Genomic DNA, 17,365 nt, shown 5'->3' on the forward strand with positions numbered 1-17,365 from the left:
TCTCACTCCAGAGATGTTAAAAAAATCCAAAAGCAAAACACAGCAAGGGCAACAAATACACACAGAATGACTTATATATAGGCTGCCATCTGATATATTTAAGTCGTTTTCTACTGATTAAAGTTTTATGGCAAACATTAGAGGACAAAAGTGTATAAAGTTTGAAAATCATTTTTCCACACTCAATTTTCAATTTTCTGTAGTTATCCAGACATGGAAAATGATCAAATCAAACTTCATACTCTAAAAAAAAAAACAGAACTCTGTGCCATGTTTCCAATTACACCACAAGGTGGCGGTAATGCACCAATCTGAACACAGCAGCTACTGTTAATTTCAAAACAAGGGTGCCGTTTTTCTGACTAACCACCTACGAAATTCCCCAAAACTAAAGGATTGTCCATCCAAAACACTGGAGAATTAATCTGTGGTAGAATGACTTCAGAATAATTAAATAATTAAAACACAAGGGATGTAAAAACATTTTCTTCAGCAGCTGTTATAACATCTACACAGGAAGGCTTGTAAATGTAAAACTATCAGAAGGCAACATGAAGGGGTTTCTGCAGATTTATAAAAATAAATAAATAAAAAAATCACACATTTTCTCTAAAGTACCTGAACTTTTTTGCACACTGAGCTTCTCTGATGTAGTCGCACTCCAGGGCCAGCTCTCTCCTCATTACATCTATCAGATGGTCTGGAAACAGACCTAGAGACAAGCAAAGAAAAAAACAAATTCAAGAAGAAAAAAAAAAACATTTACCAAATATTTTAAGTGTGTGTTGACAGCTAGATTTCTTTCCCCTTAACCAAGATGGAGTAAGAGTCAAAGAAGCCTCCAGCTCGCAGTGATACAACCGCTCTCTGAGACGTTAAGCAGATGTCTGACTAAGTGAGAGTAATGCAGGTCTTAGAGGCCCAATGGAGATGAAATAAAACAGGAAGGAGGGCGAAACATAGAGGGAGGCGACAGGCGTGCTTTTGGTCAACGTTTTTGCCGTGCTTTAGGTTGCTGCGTGTTGGGATGGGTTCAGTGAGTGCGTACCCTCAGGCAGAGCGTTGCTCATGTTCAGCACAGTCATCAAGTTGTTGACGTCACTGTTGATGCTCTGAGCCACACCAGGATACTGAGGACAGAGATAAAGGGGAAAAAAAGTAGCTTCGTTTATTTAAACTCAGTAATTTCATTTCTTAAACTCAATCTCTTTTAATATATTGTAGTTCTACTATAATTAGTCCTCCGTCATGTCGGCTGGACTTGTTCTACAGAGACTCTGACCTGTCTGTAAACAGATCAGAGGGATCAGATTATGGATGGTGTACGCACACTCTCTCCAGTAATCCTGTTGGTCCTAATAACACGGGAATGTCCTGTGTCCACACACATGTTTACGTCCTAACCTGTATCTTCATGGCCACCTCCCTGCCGTCCTTCATCCTCGCCAGGTGCACCTGCCCGATGGAGGCAGCTGCAAACGGACGATCCTCGAACGACGCCAACTTGTCCCTCCAGTTTGGACCCAAGTCGCTGTTCAGCGCCTTCTGCAGATGGAGAAAAACTAATGTATTTTTCTATTTTTCCCCTCATTTTAAGTGATTTTAAATGAATAGTAGGAGAACTATTACTTCATTAGGCAACTGAAAATTGAAATCAGATCCCAGATTAAAGAAACAAACTTTGTTTAGGACGTTTTTTTTTTGTTGTTGTTTTTTTATGTAATCCTCAATCTTCTTCTCAGACCTTTAGACTTTAACACAGTTCCCATATGGATTAAAATGTCCACTTGGAAACTAGGGATTGATTAATAACTCAGTCAGAAGCTAGCCTATGAGAATTTAGCATGGCGAGTTGAGCAATTCTTCATCGGCGCAGGCAAAGCGTCTGCATAGCGTAGCACGAGTCTGTCATTTGTCATTGCCTGTCACACATGTACATCTCATTATAAATATTTAAGCTCATAATTATCCATACTCGTAGCACAGATAATAGAATTAAAGTTATCAAGTTTCTTTTCTGGTAGCGAAGGCAAATACGTGGTACAAGGAAATTTTATTTGCATTTTAGCAAAGATACAATGTTGAAAATGCATACCCATCTTAATAATAAATGAAAACGTCTCATCAATTACAGAAATAAAATCCTTCTTATAAAGCGACTTTTAGCTTCTTTCTACTGATATTTTAACTCTTAATCTTAGGGCTCCTTGTCATCACCCTAATCTTTATATCCCTATAAAAGTTCTGTATCCGATTCAAGTCTAGACTCTGGTTCCACCACTTCAAAATGCTAATATTATTTTCAATCATTAGAAAAATGTTGGTAAATGTAAAAACCTGATTTAAATCTAAATCTTTTAGTGTCACGTAAAGCTGGGCGTATGACTCGTTTGCATTCATCCGTAAATATGAAGGTTTTTGTTGGAGAGAAGACACTTACTGTCATCTGTTTGATTGGCATGAAGTCGGCGCTCTGCCTGACACGCTCAAAGATCTTGGCGAGTTGAGGATTTATAAACGCATCATCTAAAACACATGGAAACACAAAATGTTCCTCAGCAAGACACAGAAACTGAACTGAAAATTTGCAAAAGACATATTTTTTCAAAAAAGTACTGGACCTAAGGTTTTTTTTTTTTTTTTAAAGATTATCCTTAATTATATTAAGACAAGCACACAGAACAACATAAAATCTCACACGTCTTCTTGGGAAATAAATCCTGATATGCAGATTAACTGCGCAGTGATAGGAGCTCCAGACTTTTTGGCGAAAACTGCGCTCTACTTGGCAGCGACTACAACTATTATTAACCTTTGAAACAGCTGGGACCTCTGAAGGTGAGCACTGTTTTGGACTGGTGGTGAAAAGGGAACAACTGCGGAACGATCCAAGAGCAGCATTCCCGCTGTGACAGATAAACGTCAGCAGAGGGCAGTGAAGCCTGCAGCGATTTTTATTAATTCACTCAGCTTATCTGCACCACTTACAGGATCTGAGGCTGCAGACCGCCTCCGTCATTATTTAGGAATCACCGGTTTAAAGATAGCCGTCCCGGCTCTGCCATCCGTGTGCGCCAGGTTTGAACCTGACAGGAAAACAGTGGGAAGATTATGTCCTGTTGCTTGAGTACGTACGGCTATGTTTCCTCATTCCCTGAATTGTGCTTTCCAAGTTTGGACCAGCATGTTTATGGTGAACATAAATACCAGAGGAGGGAGCTAAGCAGGACAAGGTCGAGCTGTGGGACAGGCCAGCGGTGGTAAACAAATTCAGGAGGAGGTGTTTATTGCCGTTACCTGAGCTGGGTTCATAACTTCGCCGCTAGCATGTCTGCTGCGGTTAGCGGTGTACTGTAATTGTCTGGAGATTGCTTAAAAGCAAATAAACCTGTAATCCACAGGCAGGTCAGTGTCAGTGCAAAACGCTCCGACAGAGAAATAACACAGACACGGCCATAAAACATCTGTGTTTTCATTCCTTTTGCACAATCAGCTCGAAAGGAACGCATCCCGTTGACAAAAATGAATTTTAAACACATTCAGGACGGTCTTAAGAGAGACATCGATCCCCCTGTTGACATCTTCTAAAGCAAACACTATCGTGAGGCTTTGAATAAAGTTTTCGAGAATAAACGTTATTAATTTAATGTTCTGCAGCTCACCTTGGATACTTAGAGCTTGTCCAAGTTTGAGAGCGGCTCCTCTGACTTTGCACAAGGTCCTGACGATGCGCTCAGCGTTGGCCTCGGACAGGAAGGGGCTGGAGTCCAGAACGGCTTTCTTATTTTCACCTGAGAAAAAAAACAAAACATACATTTTATTTGGGTTTCATAGACACAGGCTTGAATGAAACAGCAGAGGATTCTGATTCACATCTGGCAGGTTTTCATTAAAAACAAATGCGATGAAACTGGTTAAATGCACAAAGTGTAACTTTTTTCGCTACGTTTAAGAGCGATTAAACGCGTTTTTTGTTCTATGACCGTCTCGGATTTTGTTAGAGAACATCAGTGAACAAACAGCATCATGAAGATCAAGAGACGCAGCTGAGGGGTGAAGGAGAAATCAGTGGGGGATGTTTAAAGCAGAGTTGTCTTATAAAATAATATCTTTAACCCTCGAACATCTCGCAGTTCTGTTTCCAGTTTTCCACAAACTATGTGGCAGACACGGGGAACACCCGGGAAAAAGCGTTGCAAAATGACACAAAAGCTCTGAACGGTCTGACAACTTGGTTTGGCCACAGACAAAATGAGCCAGAGGCCAGACAAGCTGGATTCTCTCATATTTCTGTAAAAGTAAACAAGGAATGTCCTCAGTTGGGGAAAAAAAAAAAAAAGTGACTGAACCCGACCAAACATTACAGATGTACCAAAAAGGAGCCGCTTTCTCGCTTCCAACCTCATCCAGAACAGAACCCGACCCGTTGTAGTTGTAAACCTGCGGGGACGACAGACCGCCGGGCGTCGTTTACAAAAAACGCGCTGAGGTGGGGGAGTGATTGTGCGTATTTAAGTCAGTGGGCCGCCAGGTAGACACCTCAGGAGGCTTTGGCAAAGATTTGCCCATCGTTCGGAGCGTTCTCGCTGGGATTAGGGAATAAATGTAGATATAAATACCGGCCAGCAGATGCACAAAAGCCTGGGATTTACGCCAGGCAGCTCTGTTTCAGCTTAGGATTAGTAGGTCATTGGAACAGGGAAGCAGCGCTTGCTTAAGAGGCGAGCTCATCGGGGAGGCGGTTCTTGAAATATGCGTAACATGTGACGACGTGCATGAGAGAAGACGAGATGTTTTCTTCTCGAGTGGAGAAGGACGCATAACATGCGATGCATGTCTAAATATAGACGTTCAAAACATTAATATTTCGCACCAGAATAATAACTTGGACGTGTTCGCTTTACCTGCAGCTCCGTTCATTCCGATGCTCTTCTTTGCGACTTCTGCCAGGGCTCCAATACCTAAACCCACAGCTAAACCTGTGCAGAAACAGAGACGCACGCGCACACACAGATATTCCATTAAATCAATTTATAAAGAAATAAAACATCAATGCATTTTTACACATAGTGTAAAGATTACACTCAAAGCAGCAGTGACACTCAAAAAAAAAAAAGAAACGCCGCCATGCAGTGACCTGGAAGAGCCTTTCAGTCAACCTGCAAGCATGTAAACATGGAGCGTTTCTCTGTGTGCAAAAGTGCGGCGCTTAACTCTTTGGTAAATGAAAGCTCCGCCGTGGAGCAGAGCAATGCAAACCGAGGCGCTTCCTTTGAGGAACTCATCTGTTGATAGTAAAAACACAAAGCAGAGGACTGTTTGTGAACAAGTTCCCCCATGTCGAGCTTTCACCTTACGTAACCTCGCATTACGTAATCTGGTAGTCGGCGCGAACAACAAATCTGAGCCGTGCCGCTGAGCGTGGATAAAAAAAGGAGGACGCTCTGCGTCTTTACCGCCCGACATGCAGCCTGATGTCCTCAGCAGTAATCGCAGCCTAAATGTATGGAGTCTGAATACGTGAATCCAGCATAATGCTATTCTCTTAATGCTGATGTTAGAGGCAAAACAAAAGACGGACTCCTAATCGTGCAATTAGAGGCGAGTATGAATAAATCTCTCTAAAGTCCTTGTGTCCTCATCCCTGACTGACAGGTACTTTTCCATCGCGAGCACAAGCACCTGTCCATCATTTGAGCCGACAGAGCAGCAATGTGTTTACAAAAATACTGCTCTGTGCATGTGCTCTGCCAAACGCTGTCAATTAACTATTATTTACACATGCCATTTTAGAATACGGCTGGCAATAAATGAATACATCTACAGTTATTTAAAGATGGCTGCCATTTATAAAACACATATCAGACAGTAACATTTTAAACACCTTAAATAAAAATTTCAAGTCGTACCATAAAAGCACATAGTTACTGCAAAATGTATTTGCATTATTCTATTGCCCCTGCGCTGTTAAAGCTGTGCATATAGCCATTTTTAAGAGCAAAAAAAAAAAAAAACCTATATATGAAGCCTCAAAAATTCACAATCTTTTTCGACTGTTTTCAAAGTGTGAATTCTCCCTTTCTGAAACAAAAGGAGCCTCTGAGTAAGGTCGACTAAAAACAGGAAGCACATACATCCACATCTGGATTACGACGCTGCATCCATGATTGTCTCATCTTGCTTATCTTTGGCTGACAGCTTTTTTTGTTGGCAAAAATAAAAAAAGACCTCAACTGAATGAAGTGAACAGGATGTGTGACTGATGAAAAGAATAGTGAGCAATTTTGCTGCAAAGATTATCTATGCAGGAAAAGGTGATGAGCTGAAGGTATACTCTCATAGCCACTCATCCATAAGGCTAGAAAAACACTTTTTTTTTTTGCCCTAGGTTATGAAACAATTAGAAACTTGAAATTAAGGGAAGGGACAAGGACACAGCACAGCTCCTGCCACAGCTGCAGATAATCAAACAGCTTCCAATGAGCACAAGGTTTATCAAGGAAGAATATGGGCGGGTTTTATTTTAATGATTGTATTTCAAATGACTTCTCTGTAAGATGAATAGTTTCATATGTGTTTTTTTTTTTTTTTCTTGAATCAGTGTAGGCTAATTTGGTGACACTTGGAAATAAACATCCACGTCAGAGTATCAGCATTGGTCAGAAACAACGTTGAGATCACCTAGTCCATCTTTTTCACAAAGATCACAGATCAGAGCACAAACACAGCAAACTTTTATACCCCAGTTGGGGTACCTGTTTGCTAGGTTTCCAAGCCACTGAACTCAGACATCATGTAGTCCAGTTTCCTTCTCATCACTGACTAAAGAACCATACAAATCTTCACTTGTGCACTCAAAATTAATCTGGAGACATGCTGCAACTTTTGTCTTAGACTTACCCAACAATTCCATAATTCTATATGTTGTTGTTGTTTTTTTGTTTTTTTTAAAAATACGTTAGATTATTTTCTCACTCAAAATGTCCTCCAAACCCTCAGCAAAATCTTTGACATCAGCGAGAATCACGGCAACGGCAAGAAGACATTGGAGCTAGGTTGTAGCCAGGGAAAGAAGCCAACCGAGTCATGACTATAAACTTTGTTTTTCCTTCTCCCAATACTAAAATGTGTACATTTTCCACACACGGCTGAGTGAGAGGTGTGAAAGGTAATGAACCTGTTGACGTTTCTTACCGACCGTTACTGGAGAGCGAAGGACGAGCAGAGGCCACGTTACTAAAGCTGCTCTGCCCACACTTTTCAACACCTTCTAAGTGTCACGACCGTCGACATGCTGAGTCGTCGCTCAGCTACCCGCCGCATGGCGCTGCGGCCCCAGTGGATCCGGCTGGACTGGAAACGAGCTGCGGCTAAATTCTGACACCCGTGTCTGTGTTGGCCACGTTCTCTCCCGATTAATCTCAGACCGCTCTGGGTTTAACTTTTGTTCGCCGTGTAGTCGCTTTCAAAGTTCCGGTTTAAAGTTGACGCCACATGGTCGTGTATACAGCATCTTAAATTAAGCTACAGACTGGATGCGCTGTAATCTGAGATTTTCTCCGTTCGTCTGTGATTAGTCTAAATGAAATATATAAACTACACGGTCTTGAGGATTCTCTGTAACATTCGCAGCATTTACTCTGGAAGCGATGAGGTTAAGAACCGTCATTACAGGAGTGTTTTAGACTTGAAGATAAAAAGTCTGTAATGTTCCATTACTGATCTTGTAACACCGTGACCCAGTCACGTAATGACTGTGAAGCCAGCGGCCCGATCTTAAAGGAGTGAAAGACCAACTCAAGTAATAAAATTACTCCTGTGAAGCTTAACCAACACAGCCTGTTCGAGACAAAGAGCATCCCGTCCTATCGGGTCTAGTAGCCATGACCCAGTTATCGGTATCAGGAAGTAAGGAAATAAGGAAAAAAGAGAAACGAATGGGGCACAAGGGAGTAAAGACAGAAGGATCCAAGGATTACAAGAAAGGCAAAGTCTGACATTTGAAAATATTTCAACATGAACAGTCATGACGTGGCAACAAAAATGTATCTCCCAGCTACTCTTCTTATAGTAAGGGCATTTCAAAACTACAGCTGGCGAGCTCCCAAGCAGCACATATGTTATTGCAGCCAGCTACCGGCAGGCATATCGCCTCAGTAATCAACCAGTTAATACTTTTACATGCGCCTCTGCTTCAGCACGCCTCGTTCTAATAATTGGGCCGTCAGCAGGAGTCCGCAGAACAAACAGGAGGCATGCAGAGTCGGTAATTCGGCCGTTTGTTTCGAGGCTCCGTGGACTTGCGGTTAAAGATCCGTGGAAGACATCGAAAAGATTTTATATTCTTTACTGAAAAATTTAAATTGGGTGGCCTGTCTTAAGAAGTTAAGCTAATATACAGAGTAGACGCCAATATACCTGTAATTACCAGTAGGTTACATTATTTCCTGTTTGATTAGGAATAATTGTTGCTTTGAAAATTAAAATCGATTAGATTGTATGCGTTCATTTTTGTTCCAAATTTCTGCTTAAATACCAGCTGTATGAACCATTTAGTCAGGGTTACGACCCCTCAAAGGAGTCCACTGATAATCGTTTTTATTTATTCTTTCATAAACATGATCTAATAATTGTGGTTGTAAGCATATTTGTTGCAGCTGTGAACCAGGAAAGGACTCAAGCAGTAATATAATCTAGCTCACTTATTGGGTTGTTTTTTGTCATGGTTACAGTCTCCTGCTGATGTACGTGCACACTCGCAGGAGGGCACCCATGACCGCAGATGTAGTCAGACGATGAATCACCCGCAGACTCAGACGCAGTAATCTGGTCGTACCTCCGAAGTTGGCCAATCTGCCGAGCCGGGTCACAGGCACCTTCCTCTCTCTGGCTCGTTCACTCAGCTGCGGACGACACAAAAGTGAAGAAACCGTCGCATCACGTTGTTAGACCGGGAGCGCAAAGCTGACGTTTGCCAGGAGTACGAGCGCCAGCTGTTGTTATGGGAACAGGAATTACCATCTGTTTGTGCGGCTTCGAGTCAGCCCTCTTGCTCTGGCTGGTTTTCTCGATGTCCTCAGCTGTCAGTCCTCCCACTGAGGACTGGTCCTGATGGTAGCTCCTGAACTGGTGTGGATAATTAACCCCCTGCAGCACGTGCCTGCTCAGGCTGTGGTTGTACCGCTGATGTCCAAGGAAATGCCTGTAAAACACAAAAGACGCATCATTACCGTTAAATACGCAATCAGACAGAAATGCCGCTTAAAAAAATAAACTGTTAACAGAAACAGACCTAGCATCTTGGTGGTAGGATCTTGTGTGACCACTGAACTGGCTGCTTGGATCTTTGTATCCCTCAAACACCGACTTTTTCCCGCTCGTGTTGCTAGTCCCTGCTGACCCGTCAGTGCCCGTCTCTGTGTGATCAGCTGTAAAGTCCGCGTGTTCTTCCCTGAACTCTGACGATGCGAATGGCGTCTCATCCTGAGGGAAATCAAACTCCGACTCAGAGGTGCTTTGCTGCTGACCGGACAGCTCCTGGAAACAAAAGGAAGACGTACTCGGGTTACAAATCAACCAGCGAGATGCCGCTCTGCCGCAGACCAACTAACCGATTAAACGGAAACTCGCCTGTATTTTGGACATGGCTACAGACAGGCCTTGCTCTGTGGCTGATTGGACGCTCTGGACAGCGGCGCCGACGCCTGCAACTCCTGAGTAAAAAAAAATAAATAAAAAAATGTCATTAGGAATTTAAAGGTGTGTATTTATCCTAGGTTGCTTACAGTTTGGTCTGATATGAAAGTTGTATTTTTCCCTTTTGCCAATCCAATACTCTCGACTTGTGCGGCGGTTTGTTGACTTGCCTGAGCTCCAGGTGCAAAAGAGCAGGAGACACATTTTGGCAATGGAACAACTGTCCACCAAATCAAGCACGGATGCCGTGAAAGCTGATCTGACACCGGGCATATTTTATACATCATCCAAGCCATATGTTAAGCGTAGAACAAGACAAAGATTTTTACTGATGCAACACAAAAAGGGATCTTTTTGACATCAAAAAACATGAACTACATGAATTTTAAACATAATTTTGTACAAAGTTTTGGGTTGGGACATCTTTCTAGTGCGGCTGTTATGAGCTTATGTTGCTAGAGGACTTTCAAAGCAGTAGTCTTTCCTTTCCATTTACCCAATGCCTCCAACTAATACTGCCAATAAATACGTGTTGGATTTTTTTTTTTTTTTAAAGTACAGAAATCAGTATAGAGAAAAGAAGAACCCACTGCTAAGGTACTTGCGATTTTGAGATTGAGATTTTTTCCCTCACATTATCATATTATGAATAACAAACTTCTATGTAATCTACTGAAATCAAAAGGTAGCGCCTAAATGAAGAGGAAAACAATATGTTAATGGCTATGCAAATGTTTTCCAGGAGAAAATTGGTGATGGCAGCATAATGCTGAAGGGATATTTTTATCTAGAAGAGACAGTGGATGGGGAGAAATAACGGAGGCTGGGTTAAAGATGAACCAGCAGGAACATAAATCCAACGTCACAATTTCAATGGTTTAGATCAAAGCATATTTACATTGCGTTAGAAATGTCCCAGTCAAAGTCCAGACCTAAAATCCAGCCGTGAATCAGTGAGAAAACCTAAAAACCACAATTCGCAGATGATCTCTGTCCAATCGAACTAAAACTGGAGGCTTTTTCCCCCACAGTCAGCTAACCAACATGGCTAGCTAAGTAGCATCTCAATTCTCCACATTGTTAAACGTCTAATATTTGGTTCCAGGTCCACATACTGCTAAATAACTTGCAAATAAAAAGAAATATCGGAAAGGTGTTAGAAAGCCGTTGCACAGTGTACATACCGGTCCCATTGCGCACGGCGTTGCTCTGGGTCTCCACCACAGCCTGGCTCAACTTGGCCAAGCCTCGCATGAGCAACATCATATCACCCGCCATGATGGTGCTGGACACAGAAACAACAACAGAGATTAACGCTACCTTATACATTCAGGGGAATATAATAAATTAATACAAAAAAAAACAACAAAAAAAAAAACCACACACATTCAGATATGTAACCCTGTCCATAGAAACAAAGACCTGAAGATGGACAAGGAAGCAAATGGAAAGGAATAGAACTTGTCAACGCTCTCGTTCCTGCCAATAAGTGAGCTCGCCAACAAACATACACAGCTGTTCTGACTTTAAATCGTCAACTAAAAATACACGACCTCCACTCTGTCCCCTGCTTGGATGAGAACACACACACACACACACACACACAGATTGGGAAAGGCGACTCTTGCTCGGGTGAGCTGTGAATATGCAGTCCAAGACTGAATCTGAAAATGTCACTGGAAACGAAAGGGGAGGAGTGCAAAACAATCGCTGCAGCTATTTCAGGACACCAGTCACTGTAGGTGCACGTGTTCGGTTTTTGTTCAAGGCCTGAAGCCGCACTGTACTGCTCTGAGGTTTGTTTTTGCTTTTATATACAACTGACAAGCTTGTGAGACTGCTTTCTATTGACCTTCATCTCAAAGCCGTACCACTAAGCAAAACAGATCGGGATGAATTCAGGCCACAGAAAAACATATGATCCGTGAGTCTTATCTAAACAGCAGAGCTTTCATCTGCATTCCTGAGTGTGTCGCAATATTCTACCGCTGTTTTGACACACAGGTGATCCACCGACGGTGCGGCAATGTGCTTTGACACGACACGGTCAAGGCCGAGTCCAGTGGAAACAGCTCATGCTGCTGAGTCTCAGCAAAATGTGAGCCTGCGTGAAGCGCTATACATACACTGGCAGTCGGTAATTAGGTCATCTTCCTGCTTCAGGCCTGCTCTGTGTATACTTTACAACTCATGTGAACATGGGTGGAGAAAAAGAAAAACAAAAAACTTAATCACCTATATTTTATCAGAGTATTATTGTTTAACGTGTATTAGTTGGGCTTTTGATCACGGCAAGTGGCGGCGGCTTTTGTTTTTGTTCTACAGGACCGGGAGGTAAAAGCAGTGAACCGTCATTTTCAGGGAACAAATCTGTTCATTTACAAATGAAAAGTTGACTAATAACATAAGTTATTATGGGGCTGTATGTTTTTTTTTTTGTTTTTTTTGCAAATATCACCAAAAATGGGAGTAAATAAAGGCTGGAATTAGATTCACAAATGAAGCGATTGTTAATTGTATAATTGCCTTACTAAAAGTGAAAGGTGGCTCTCTTTTAGTCCATTTTGCCACTACAGAAAGTTTGAATTTGTCTTTTTTTAAGCAAGCAAACATTGCAATGTTCTTTCAGTCAGCTGATTGGCAGTGGGCAGCAGGAGACGGGGGGAGGCAGTACTTTCTTCCTCTATTCTCCATGCGAAAAGAGAAAACTTTGATCACGCTGGTATTTTCCCTCTCACCTCGTCATAATAATACATTGTTTTCATAGTTGCCAGCATCAAGACTCCAAAAATTATAGCAAAAAACCCCCCAAAAAACAGTAATTTTATTTATTTTTTTAAACATACTGTTTTTATGGTTGGTAGTTATTTCCAGGAAAATCCAGAAAGTGCCAAGAGTGACCACTGTCTGGTCACACTGCAGAGTGAGGCAGCGATGCCCCTCCCCCACCTGTTGCTTGCTGTGTGTTTCAATCAAAGACGGCTTTCATAGTTTTCCCATGCTTATAAAGGATGCAGCAGTAAAGAATAGTTTTAAAAATTAAATAAATTAGCATTAGATAACAAACATGAGATTGCAACGAGTTCAGCATTTTAGGCTTTTTAGCCTGACCAGAACTAGAAGGATCTGTACTGTGGAGAGAAAAAGACAGAAAACAGGCAGGAAGGGTGTGTTGTCAGGGCAACAGGCATGCATGTGGTCATGGGATCAAAGTCGACCTATCAGGAAAGTGGTAGCAGTAACTTCATCCTAGCAGTTTAATTATTATTATCATTTTATTTTGAGTTTATTGTCCTCTCTTCAGTCCCATAAATGAGCAACACATAAAACAAAAACAAAAAAAAAAACCTTATTCCTGTTATAGCAAAACATTTGTAAAACTATAAGCGCGTCTGCTAAGCAGCCGACTGCAGACTGGCTACAGATACGCTCACTCACTAGTTAGCTAATATCAACTTGCTGTTTGCTCAGTGCAAGTTTTAAATTTATTTTTAATGAAAAAAGATATTTTCTAATAAAAAATAAAAAGGTTTATTGTTCTGCAGAAAATAGCTTGAAAACTACCACTTAAATTTAGCCAGTGTTAGCTCAGCAGTTTGTTTTTTTATTGTCTATTTATTAAAGAAGAGAAATAAAACTATATAATATATTTCTTATAGCAACAATAGTACAAATTGTAGCTTTTTCTTTAAAATAAAAACTATTTGATCATGTTCTAAGTTTTCATTTACAATTGAATTATAAAGACTCCACGAAATCATGCTACTTTCACTCAATCATTATCAAGTATTATTACATCCAGTGCAGTCACGTTAATAATAAACCTTTAATTAGGTTATCGATCTCAAAGATGACACAGACAATCAGCTTGTCAGACTTTACGAAACAAAAAGCAGACAACTTTTTAAGAGCTTAATAAAACCGTTAATTTAAACACCTTAGAAACAGATCGGCTGTGGGTAAACAGACTAGTTGAGGAAATGCTTTTTACCCAACACTGTAGAGAGGGAGAGGGAAACCTGGAGGCTATTCTTAAAGCTCACATAATGCGACGTATTGTGTGCCGAACTTTCTCTGCACAAGAACACACATGTAATCCTCAGCTGTTGTCTGCTCCACGGGACGATATGGAAATAGCCGAGCGGCTTGAGTCACTGTCCCAGTGCTGTTAGCTGCACCTCTTGGAGCCCTGACAGTAAATCATCGCCGCCCTTGACCACTGAGCCTGAGCCAAAAGTTGGGAAACCGATTCCCGTTGCTGTGAAGTGGCGAAGCGCCACTGCGGTGGCATCACCACTTCTTACTGGGGAAAGCTGAATTGGATCATGCTCCCTGAAAGATGACGAAGCTGGAGTTTAGTCTCAGCTCCATGTTAGTAAATGATTAAGTCAATGTTTGTTACAAATGGTTTATAACGGGAACGCCACACAGGTGAAATTTGTAACTGTCAATGTCATGTTATTTATTTTTACAGTTTTTGAATAGAATACAAATCACCTTTGCTTTAACGCGCGAGTGGGTAGTCTTGCAGTGTGTACTCTGTTGGAATCAAGAGAGAACTGCGCAACATTAGGAAGACATAAAATTGCAAATTTATTGTTTAATATTGCACTTGGATTACTCAAAAATGTCTTTATAGTCATCACCATGTTTCTCATTCACCAACGTCTACGTATTAAGATCTCGGTGAATGAGTTTGATTCCGTGTTGAACTAGAGATGCGATACAGAATCTCTAGTTCTTCTTACTGATTTCATTAATGTCTTTTTTTACTTTAATATGGGCTTTTAAACAGGACAGTTATTATCGACAAACCCAAAGTAATGAAGCAAGATGTTAATTGTTCTCTTGACATAGGTTTGTTAAGATTGGTCCTAACAATATCAAGTGATTTTGGAGGCAATTACAGAAGAACATCAATGTAAAAGTTTTGTTCATCTCCGTGGCTTTTTTGCATGTTTGTTGCTCCGAATGAAGCCCTTATTTTGCACCCAGACTATTACGGATAAACAAAGTTGCTTAGCCTAATTTTGGAGAAAACTAAGGATTCTTTTTTTTTTTTTTCAGAAATAAAAATACCAAACCTGTGTTTTGAAGAATCATACATTGAAAATGCTGTTTTTTCCCCTGCAGAGAAGGCTATCATAAATCCCAAACGGGATGTTAAAGAATCTCATTTCTGAGAAGAATCTTTCAGATCAGATTCATTGATGATTAAGTGGAGTTTAAAAAACGAAACAAAAAAAAAAAAAACTAGAATAGCCCTCACACAGTCGCACTCTCATTGATATAGCACATTTAATACTGCAATCACAGACTCAAAGTACCTTAAAAGAAAATACATTTAGTAGATCATATAAACAAGAGAGTAAGACAGTGAGTAAACAATAGTAAAATGAATGAGCTTGGAAAAACCGATCATAACAACCCCTAAAACGATTATATTAAATCGTCCGCTGTAATAATTAAAAATAAACGCTTGTTTATCTCTGTGGCTGCATGAACGTAAACATTTATACAGTTTTTACTATCTAGCTACTCGACGTGATGCCATAACATCCTTTCAGAAACGCTTTTACGCAATCCTCAACTTGAGAGAGTTATGGCAGCAGTTTCACTTCACCTTTTAAAGGGTCACGCCGCTATATTCTTCAAAAAGCTCCCACAGTGGCCTCCTTTTAAAACCTGCGACCAACGGCTTCCGTGGAGCCACGAGACTTGACGAAAACTCACGAGCTGTTTGCAAGCATGTACTCCTGAGTTCACGCTGCCATTGTGAGCATCTTAAAGCGTCCGTAGCCGAGTGGTTTGTGTCATTCTACAGCCTGGGCAAAGTTTGTATGAGCAGCTCGCTAAGTTTAGCATTAGTGAAGGCGGCCATAGATCCGCCGCCATATGTCAGGGACGTCAGCACGCTGACCAAGAATTTGCAACGTAACCCGTTTCAGGCTGAAGCTGCGGAAAAAAATATACCGACTGTTTCAGCATTAACTGGGTTATCGGTTGCGTTGTTTTTGCTCCCACGCATCGATGCACGAAAATCAATCGTTGGGTTTGAGGAACTCACCAGCCAGCAGCTGTCCTGCAGAGCCTCTGCTGCTGGTTCCTTCCAAGTCTATTAGAGGTCAACAGTGGCGAACGTCTCAAGAGTAAACACTCCCTTTTTGCGGTTGCACAGTTGAGATATGGAAGAGGATGTTATTATTGTTGTTGTTATTATTTTTGATTGAAACTGTTTGTAAGAATTGAGTCCTCCTCTTCTCCTTGCTCCTCCTGCAAGCAGCGTTTAGTCCAGGCTGTCTGTCAACACGAGGTCAAAACCCTGTTTCCCAACTTCATGTAGCAGCCAGAGCCACTTATTGGCGCAACCTTTATCTTGCGATCAAAAGCAACCTTTCACACGGCTCACCTGAACAGTTTACTTTCCCGTCCCCTCGGTTCTTATTCCTGAAGTCATTAGCTTCTCCTTTGCTATGCATCTACACGGTATAACCTCGTTTTTGCAGGGCTCTGGTTGTATTTTTTTTTTCCTCTATTAAGCCCCGCCCACTCTTTCTCATTGGCTCTTGATAGTTTGTTTACAGTCGAGGGAGTTATATCCGGGAGGCCTCATGTTGTTCCTGAAGAAAAGCAGTGCAGATAACCTCTGGCGGCAGTCAATTACATGTCAGGTGAATGAACTTCACAGGCATACAGATTTACACTCAAAATATACATATGTCCAAGTGTTGTGCCAGCAGAAAGCAGCATAAAAGCAGCAAAATAACTTATTACGCCCATTTATGACTAACTGGTTTTTTGGTGCCATCTGCTGGTGGTAAGACGCCAGCGCGGTGACGTTTACTCTTGTTTTTCCGCTTAACTTGGCGGTGTGCAGAGTTTGACGTTTCATACGTCTGTAAAGTCTCGTCTTTGAAAGGTGGGTAATAAAAAAAAAGTGCTTGGTTACCTGCGCAGGATTGTAGATATGGGCATACAGTCCTGAAGAATTTTAGGAAAAGGGATTTTTAAAGAGTGTGAGATAAATGTAAGTTGTTTCTCTAGAAAACAATCCATACTCTAAAACTTGAACCAAAGCTATTATTTTGTCTTTTTACTCTACTTTCTTTATTGTTACAAAGAAAGTGGTCTTTATATTCTTACGAATCAAAGAATAAAGTGTAGTGAATTGCAATTCTGTGCAACTTTATAAAATTGTCGCATGTTGTTTACTGATTACTTCACACCCTTTTAATTTCTATTTAGGTCAGGTGATTTATGAAACATATTTTCTATAGTCTACTGTCATTCTACTATAAGGAAATGTTAGTGCACAACACAACAATAAATACCGAGATTGACCTGACTTCTTTTCTGATCATATTGGTCAAGGATTTGAAATAAAACTTGTAGAAAAAACTGCAAAAAAAAAAGTTGTAATTGACTAAAATTTGCTATTAAATTAAATTGCGATTTGAGCACGTTTGTGATTACTCATCTCAATACCTTATGAACCAACATAAGCTGACAGCTTTTCAGAAAGCCTGTCACTGTCAGTGTATTGACAGTAGAGGGCGCCACTAACCTACAGTTTTTTGTTATGCTTCATAAACGTGATGATTTGTCACCTATGTGTCCAAGTAAAAATACATTTCTGCATCCTCTTAAATTAGCATGTCTTCTGTGGAAC

At 41.0% G+C, this 17,365-nt stretch overlaps 1 protein-coding gene across 1 annotated transcript in view; it reads right to left on the bottom strand.

The window, feature by feature from the left end:
* Positions 1-16,227, bottom strand: part of coq8aa (coenzyme Q8A, genome duplicate a) — a 19,452-nt gene extending 3,225 nt beyond the window's left edge. Inside the window, exons 1-12 of the mRNA XM_008398445.2 lie at positions 16,106-16,227; positions 10,881-10,981; positions 9,631-9,713; positions 9,293-9,537; positions 9,019-9,202; positions 8,837-8,903; positions 4,905-4,979; positions 3,663-3,791; positions 2,441-2,526; positions 1,405-1,545; positions 1,049-1,130; positions 619-712 (exon numbers count right to left, since the gene is read on the bottom strand). Coding sequence (XP_008396667.1) covers positions 619-712; positions 1,049-1,130; positions 1,405-1,545; positions 2,441-2,526; positions 3,663-3,791; positions 4,905-4,979; positions 8,837-8,903; positions 9,019-9,202; positions 9,293-9,537; positions 9,631-9,713; positions 10,881-10,974 — 1,280 coding nt within the window. The 5' untranslated portion in view covers positions 10,975-10,981; positions 16,106-16,227. The remainder of the gene's footprint in view (positions 1-618; positions 713-1,048; positions 1,131-1,404; positions 1,546-2,440; positions 2,527-3,662; positions 3,792-4,904; positions 4,980-8,836; positions 8,904-9,018; positions 9,203-9,292; positions 9,538-9,630; positions 9,714-10,880; positions 10,982-16,105) is intronic.
* Between the last annotated feature and the right edge of the window lie 1,138 nt (positions 16,228-17,365).

The sequence above is a fragment of the Poecilia reticulata genome, linkage group LG21, assembly GCF_000633615.1.
Source record: "Poecilia reticulata strain Guanapo linkage group LG21, Guppy_female_1.0+MT, whole genome shotgun sequence".
NCBI lineage: Eukaryota > Metazoa > Chordata > Actinopteri > Cyprinodontiformes > Poeciliidae > Poecilia > Poecilia reticulata.